Genomic DNA, 8,660 nt, shown 5'->3' with positions numbered 1-8,660 from the left:
TGAGAGATGCTTTGTACTACTCAGTGTTATTTAGAGAAACACCAGTAAAAGAAAAGGTTTTTATGCGCCCGCCGGGTTCACAAGCACCAGTGGACTCTGTACAACAGAAAGGAAAATTTAACCAGCTAAGTGCTTGCTCATGCTATATGAAATCATGAGTTGTGCAATTACAAGAATTTGGTAAGAATCAGGAGGGAAATGATAAACATTGTATCTTACAACACTTCCGACGGTACAACAGTTCCCCAAAACACAAGCAGAAAGGGAGACAGCCCTATTTATAGCTATAAAACTACTTAAAATACAAGGCTCTCCATCTTCTCTAAGCCTGAAGACTATGATAGAAAGATAAACGACATCCAGACTTTTGAAATAGAAGGTAGGTCCATCTCTGTCTTTTCAACTATTTTGTTTGCTGACATATTCACTGAGACTCTAGGAAGTCCAGGGCTGGAGGGGTGATGTCCCAGGCAAAATCTAAAAAGCTGGCAGAGGTATACATGGACCTGAGCTGAATTAAGTTTTTTTGCAGATAAAGTACTTAATGCCTCCTAAGAAAGGTCCTAGCCACAATTTTTTTTTTTTTCTTGCTGTGTTTGGTAGTGATTTTTTAGAAATTAACACTGCTCCTGGATCCACTTTTAAGCATATACTCAAAAACATCCTTGAAAGTACATGAACTAATGCGCTCACCAAGCTCACCATATTCACCATTGGGTAACAAGCTGATTGATATTGCTGTGACTCATTTTGGTATTTCCTGTTTGCAGCTGTTTACTGACCTGGTTGACATCTATTCATCCTAACCTTTGTATATAGCAGATAAATAATCTTTAGACCTTAAGAGAGCGATCATCGAATATATGTATGTAGCATTTATACAGTGCTCTCAAGATCACCAGCTTTATGAATCATCACACAAATTGTTTTGTTACAGAAAAGGACAACTTCTTTAACTTTCCTACTATTTATTTGAACATTTCTCTGGCTGCTTGAGAAGTCTGTCTAGTCTTTCTGCCCACCAGAACTGAGAGGAGTTCAGATGATGTAGAAGCAGGTCAGACTAGACAAATTCAGAGGAGAGTGGTTCACGCTAGCATCTTTCACCTTGAGCAAGTTTCACTGTTCTCTGTCTCCAAGCAGGAGGAGATGGTTGCTCCTCTTGCACGGATCTTCACGGCCCAGTGGATGCTGCTGATCACTCCGTTGTGTGTTGGCTGGCACTGCGCAGACTGTGAGTAGAACACTTCCATGGGGCAGTCCTCTGAGGTGGAGTGTAACGTGCTTCTCATTATGGGTAGTTGTGCTTAAGTTGCCTTCTGTCTTAGATGTGTTAGGTGGTAAGCTCTATACCCAAAAGTCTGGGAATCAGTCCTGCACCTTACTGATCCTATTATGTAACACTTGCAGCGGAGGTGCCAGACTGACCTGTTAGAACTTTGGTGCTGAATCAGTGGAAAATGGAACTGAGTTGGATGAGCAGCATGAATGCTACTGAGCACTGGTGTTCAGTGACTGCAGGAGATTTTACTGAGACTATAATGGTAAATTTGCTATGTAAAGTTTTAACGAAGATACATCATTACACTTTCTTCTTTTTCTTTTATACCCTTAAGTAACTGTTTCCTGGTTTCAGGGGAATTTTGGTGAGAGGCATCTCATGCTATGCAGTTGAGAATTTTTAAGTACAAAAGACAGACTGAATTAGATACATGGGTCCTTACTGACTTACCTAAAAACAAGACATAAGCATTCAGGGACATCGGTGATGCAGTGATGTGCTTGCTCAGGGCTAACTGTTGTGACACAGAAGCCTGTGAAGACACAGTATTTCTGGAGTGGCTCCTGAGGGCCAACTAGGTTCATACAATCATAGGATGGTTTGGGTTGGAAGGGAACATTTAAAGATCATCTAGTTCAACCCCCTTGCCATGAGCAGGAACACCTTTCACTAGATCAGGCTGCTCAAAGACCCATCCAACCTGACCTTGAACACTTCCAATGACAGGGCATGCACAACTTCTTTGGGCAACCTATTCCAGCATCCCACCACTGTCATTGTAAAAAATTTCTTCCTTATGTGCAATATAAATCTACCCTCTTTCAGTTTAAAAACATTACCCCTTGTCCTGTCACTACAGGCCTTGGTAAAAAGTCTCTCTATGTCTTTTTTATAAGCCCCCTTTATATATTGAAAGGCTGCAATAAGGTCTCCTCAGAGCCTGCTCTTCTCCAAGCTGAATAACCCCAACTGTCTCAGGCTGTCCTCACAGGAGAGGTGTGCCATCCCTCTGATTATTTTGGTGGTTTCCTCTGGACCTGCTCTAACAGGTCCATGTCTTTCCTGTGCTGAGGGCTCCAGAGCTGGACACAGTACTGCAGGTAGGGTCTCACCAGAGTGGATTAGAGGGGCAGAATCACCTCCCTCAACTTGCTGATGACTCGTTACTGGTTCCACTTGGACATTGAGCCATTGATACTGTAACACTTTGGATGCAGCCATCCAGCCATTTTCTTATCATCTAACAGTCCATCTGTCAAACTCATATGTCTCCATTTTAGAGGAAAGAATGTTGTGGGGGACCATGACAAAGGTCTTACAGAAATCCAGGTAGATGACTTCCGTTGCTTTTCCCTTATCGACTGATGCAGCCCCTCTGTTGCAGAGGAGCACTAGATGACTCAGACACGATTTGTCCTTGGTGACACCATGTTGGCTGTCTCTAATCACGTACCTGTCTTCTATATGCTCCAACATATCTTCCAGGGGGGATCTGTTGCATGACTTTACCAGGCATGGAGGGGAGGCTGACTGGCCAGTAGCTCTCAGGATCCTCCTTATGACTCTTCTTAAAAATGGGTGTGATATTCACTTTTCTGCAGTCACTGTGGACTTCATCTGACTGCCATGACTTTTTAAATATGATGGAGAGTGGCTTGGAAGCTACATCAGCCAATTCCCTCAGGACCCTATGCAGCATCTAATTGGGTCCCATGGACTTATGTATGCTCAAGTTCTTCAGATAGTCTTAAACCTGATTATCTCTTATGATGGGAGAAACTTAGTTCCCCCGGTCCCTGCCCTGAGATTCAGGGACTAAAGAGATGTAGGAAGAGTGATTGCCAGTGAACACTGGGGAAAAATTTGTTGAGTATCATCTCAGCCCTCTCTGTGTCAGTTGTCACTAGTTCTCCTGTCTTACTTATCAGTGGCAGTACGCTTTCTTTAATCTTTCTTGATTCTACCTGTACAAGCCTTTATTATTATTTTTCACATTCCTTGCCAAATCCAGCTCCAGTTCAGATCCAAATCTTTAATAGCAGACAGGAGACTATTCTGTTTTCAGTGCTTATGCAGAGAAGACAGCCAGCTAAGCATTTCCTATTTTGCAAATACTGTGTTTGTTAAGCAAAATAGTTTTCTCTTTCACTGGCCTCTACAAGCTGCAGATACTTCAACGCAAGTCATGAAGTTGTTCTACAGGGATTATTGTTTTCCCTGTACATGTATTACTCCTGCCTTAGCTAAATTCTCTTCCTCTAGAGCCCAAAGCTGTCTCAGTCCATTTGGCCAATATTTCTTGTGTATCTGATTGGGTAGGTAATCTCCAAAATAAACTTGTTTCAGGAACAGGAACTGTAACAAGAAGGTATTGTTTTTGACAGTCTATTTTGCATTAATAAAGAGGGAGTATTTTACGCTACACTTCTGTGTCAAGCAAGATATATACCGCATCTATGGTAAACACTAACGTTTCCATAGGGAGTTTCTAGAAAATTCTGACATTTGGTAAGTCCTCTGATATTCCATGCAGTTATATCTCCTGTATCAGTAATCACAGATTTGAGTAGATTCACGTCACCCCCATTTCAACTATCTAAACATGGAAATTATAATCCTCTCAACTCTGACAGGAGTTACTAGAGAGGTACAGCCCCTGCTTGAAGGCAGTGTATCCCATGCATTTTATATGCCACTGACTGTGTAGTCCTTCACCACTTCATAGACAAGGCACCTATATGTCTTGCCCAAATTAGGTGCTAGTTTTCAGAAAACTAGTATTAGTGGAGATGAACCTCAAGTCCACTCCTTGCCCAGGTAGTCATTTGTGGGGTATCTATCTCCCTTTGTCTTCCAAAGGAGTGTAAAACACATTACAGCCATCTGTTGACTCTTATGAAAGCACATGTGCTCTATTTTGAGGACATTCAACTGATTTGGTGGACTGTTGTGGAGTATGGGTAGAAGGAGGGGAGGAACTGCTATTCCTAACCCTGCCATGAACTTTTCTAGAGGGAAGCACTGAACTCTTCACCTTGCACTAGTAAAGGTTTATTACCCAGAACTTCTGGGAAGAGGGTTCTTGAGGATGGGAAGACATCAGTACCTACTTCACTGTTTTAGTTGTCCCACTGTTACAAATCAAGCACAAGCTTAAGCCCTTTCTACAGGGAGTAGCACTGTGGAAACCAATAGATGAAAAACTAAAAAGTAAACCTTCTGCATGACATTTTTCAGGCAGAGCATATGAAGTGCATGTTTGGAAATATAGCACCTCCTCTGCACAATGGAGTAAGATTTTCTGCTTTAGCAGTGAACATGAATGGCACATATTCAAACATATGCAGATATATTCCTCAAGGTAATACTCTAGACTTTCAGAGGGATTTGCCTACTTCCAATGGCCTGGGGTAAAGAGAAAACTGAAACCTTTAGTTCTCTAATTTATTTATTTCCTGTAGGATGAACAGAATCTTGTTCACAGCCTTATGACAATGTTTCTGTGAAAAGGAGTTTCCTACAACTAGCTCAGCAATTTTTCAGTCCTCAGTTGCAACGTTGCTTGGTGCCATTTTTTAAATTGCCAATCATCTTTTAATTGTTTGTGCTAATATTTTAGTGACTGCATTTGAATATCTTTAAAATGTTATTAAAAATCCAAGTGAAAGAAGTTTGTGGCTGTAGTTTTGAAATTCTTCCTTGAGAAATCTGTGACATCTTGAATTTTGTCACGGTGTAACTCATGGTGTATTGCCCAACACTGTGCAGTGTCCCATCCACAATAATGAAAGGCCTGACAGAATTTACTCCTCTTTGTATGAGAGGGGTGATATATGAGACTGTTAAGAGAATGAGGTACAATATCTGTTCGTTTAAGCAGCATGGAGTTGACATATACAAAACGGCACTACTTTCTGCCTCATCAAGCTCAAAGTATTTGCTGATTACTTATAAAAGGATGGATAAGTAATCCTTCCTTTTAAAAGCTATGTTTAGTTTCATTATTTGGTTTTTCTGGGGTCTTTTAAGGCACAGACTCTGGCGGGGATTCAAGCCAAAGACCTTTATTGCTATAAGCACTTGCTTTTTATACAGTTACAGCTCTCTCACGCGCCACAAAATGCGTCCTGATTGGTTACCACACACAGTCCATGCGCTTCTCACACAGTCAGGATTGGCTGCCTGCAGGTGTCCATGCGCTCTTCTCTAACCATTTTCCTTCCTTCTTCTGCTCCAGTACCTCCCCTTTTGCTGGTCACGAGAATGTCATGCTCTTCTCCACTTCCTCCTTGGTTGTTTACCGTCTTTAAAGCAACAGTTCCTTCTCCTCAAGGTCAAACCTTTGCAGGGTAATCCCAACACTGGGGGTGAGGGTTAAGTTGTAAATTGATATGTTTGTGATCAGGAGAAGATTGCTCATGTTAATCCCAGGCGGAAGAAGGTATCACTGCGGAGCGCAACCACCTCACAAGTTTGCATCTACACCTCCCTGAAGTTTTGACAAACTGCACTTGGGTTTCTCTCACTCTCTGGAGTCCACAGGGAAGATCCTCATGCTCTTTGTTCATTTGACAGATGCTGAAGAACATTTTTCATGTAGAAATGTTACAGCAGGGTACTGAAGGATGACAGGCAAATGTTTCCATTTGTGGCATTGTGGCACCAGAGTCTCCTTTTGAACAGGAACAATTCAAAGCACAGGCGTAGCCACTTTAAGTGTCAGCCTGTAGTAGCACAGTGTAGGCTCCCCTGAGACTTATTCTATCAGATGCAGCTATAATCATATCTTTGGAGGATTTATCCATGACAGATTCTTCACTGTCAGTCCACATCTGTCTTCCAGTGTTACCACCTAAAATGAAGCAAGTCAGCATTCCTAGCCCAAGCAACAATAAAGTAGAGTTGCAGGTGTCTAACACACCTAAGCGTATGCCAAGATCCTTCAGCTTGGAGCCGTCACACAAGTTTTCCCCATCACAGATATTCCTGTGTTTGCAGGCATGGATGGGTCGGCCATTGAAAACTTCTCCTGTGTGCTTTATAACGTTTCCCTCATGAACTGCACTTGGCAGGCAGGCAGGGATGCTCCAGGAGATACACAGTATTTTCTCTACTGGCAGAACTCAAGGTAAGTAGGTCTGCTTGAGTCTAGGGAAGTCTGAATTCTCATTCAACACATCACACTGCCCATATTTAACTAAAATACCTTTCTATATACAGAGATGACGACAAGATGGAATGTGAGCTTTACATTAAAGATGAAAATGGCAGAAACATGGGATGTAGATTCCAAAATGTGAGGATAGGAACTGAAAAAGCTTACTTCCTGGTGAATGGGTCCAGCAAAGACTCCCTGATCCAGTTCTATGATGAGTACATTGAACTGTATAAAATTGGTAAGTAAAATAATTTCTTTCTGCTTTATTTTCATTATTGTATGACGGTGGTAGAACATTTATCCCTGAGAAGGAATCAAGTATCCATTCTCACCTAGAGTTGAAAGTAAAAGATTGTGGCCCCTTCAAGAAAACCTATTCCCCAAGCAAAAGAGCAATGAGGGAAATTATCAGGAAAGCTCCACAGCTGCAGCCTGCCTCAGATTCTTTAGCAATCTACCTTTACTGTTTTTAGATCTTTCTCCAGCAAGGTCCACTGGACTTAAGACACTGTACTTCCCCCTGCTGTCCTTTCAATGATGGCCAAAGACAATTCAACAGTGGAGACTTTTTGGGAGAAATTTATCTGAGCACTGATTTCTCCTTCTTATTTCCAGTGGGGATGGCATACACAGAGATCATAAATAAACTAATACGTGTACAAAACACCCCAGGTTTTCATATGCTCTTTCACATGTGGTACTCTACTTGGAAGCATCCTGTGAAATTACTTTTACTGTGGCAAAGCCTTTTTGGCAAAGTCCCACTGTTTTTGGTATTGCCTCCAAAAAAATGGACAAACAAGGCTTCATTTTATGAGGGAAAGGAACTGAGCTGTAATATCACACAAGGCAAATGAAACAAGACTGTTCTTTGACCAAATAGCCCATCACAAGTAAGCTAGGCCCGCCTCTAAATATTGATGTAAAGTAGCAGTCTAGCTGAAACTAAGGTTTCCTCTATCAGCCTTTTATCACCCTTTCTGTCATGAGCAGCTGTCTTTCGCTGTTACAATAATCAAGTCCTTGGTGATGATCAAAATATAAAGGTCCTCATATTTTTGCTCACATCTGTGAATTTAGGTGAGATATGTGAAGAGGTTGGCTAGATTCTTAAAACTGAAGTGTCATAAAACTTAAATTTGCATGGCTAATTTTTTGGAAGGGGGGAATAAACTGCATAGTTCATAACATCAAGCAAGCAACACCTTCATGTTACAGAAGCATCGTGTGAGGAGGCTTGAAATAAAAAAATGACCTTGGGATTTCTTACATTTGGGTTAGCATCAGCTTAAAAACATCCTCATAACATCAGCAGCTTAAAAACATCATCAGCTTAAAAACATCCTCTAGTAAAAAACATCCTCATAACAAGAAGACAGGACTCTACCTTATTCATCTAGAAAAGTAAATGGAGGGGATATGTATCTTTGCATGCTCCTAAGTCATGCTCCCTAGCTTAGTCCCTGTTTTTTCTGATCCTGGGGACAGGATTTAATGAACTTTGCATTTTTAATTATTTCTAACAGAGTTCCTAAGAAAAATAGATACAAATTAGTATCTTTCTTCATAGAGGTGTTATTTGCAATTGCACTCTCTTTTATCAAAAGCAAAAAGAGATCAAGTGATTTTAATTAATTGAAATCTTGGTTATATCATTTCAGAAAAGCTGATGCCTCCATCAAAAATCTCTGTCAACTGTGATGAAATTAAAAATGATTGCAGAATTCAATGGCAACGACCCCAAATAAGTCATTCTAACAAAGACAACTGTTTTAAATATGAAATCAACATAAAGTATAAGGTAAAAGGAAGTCTTCATTTACATTTAACATTAATACATATGTTTGCATTCACCAATACACAAGGATAGAAAGAAAATCAGTCTCTTCTGTATGGTGTAGCCTTCCTCATACATAGCACCATATTCCTTTGTGGTTGTGCCTTTCAGGCACCCTGTTATGCCATACTGACCCATTTTTTTATCCCTGTTCCTGTGTGAGATGTTGCTGGAGATAGATAGATACACTGGTTGACTGTGACTATGACTGTGTGGAACTAAGAGAAACATTGTTAATCAAGACTTGAACATATCACAGCCTTGGCTGTGACAAAACCCAGAAAAGGCACTTCTTTCACTAAGAGCTGTTCTGGATTGGAGTCTTTCCAGTGGCGACTGCATCTTTGTGAAAGGGCAGAGCTCAGCTGTAAACACCATACAGA

The 8,660-nt window shown here is 41.0% G+C and overlaps 1 protein-coding gene across 1 annotated transcript; it reads left to right on the top strand.

The window, feature by feature from the left end:
* Positions 1 to 1,149: 1,149 nt before the first annotated feature.
* LOC104615897 (granulocyte-macrophage colony-stimulating factor receptor subunit alpha-like) lies at positions 1,150 to 8,241 on the top strand (the record flags this gene model as incomplete). The annotated part of the gene is given in 6 exon segments (XM_010292120.1): positions 1,150 to 1,234; positions 1,411 to 1,544; positions 4,520 to 4,643; positions 6,281 to 6,410; positions 6,503 to 6,678; positions 8,102 to 8,241. Coding segments are annotated over 6 exon segments (789 nt in total), but the record flags the coding sequence as incomplete, so codon positions are not given.
* Positions 8,242 to 8,660: the final 419 nt, after the last annotated feature.

Source organism: Phaethon lepturus, unplaced genomic scaffold (assembly GCF_000687285.1).
Source record: "Phaethon lepturus isolate BGI_N335 unplaced genomic scaffold, ASM68728v1 scaffold4268, whole genome shotgun sequence".
Classification (NCBI taxonomy): domain Eukaryota; kingdom Metazoa; phylum Chordata; class Aves; order Phaethontiformes; family Phaethontidae; genus Phaethon; species Phaethon lepturus.
Note: the sequence above shows the minus strand (reverse complement) of the source record. Positions and strands in the feature narration are given on the sequence as shown.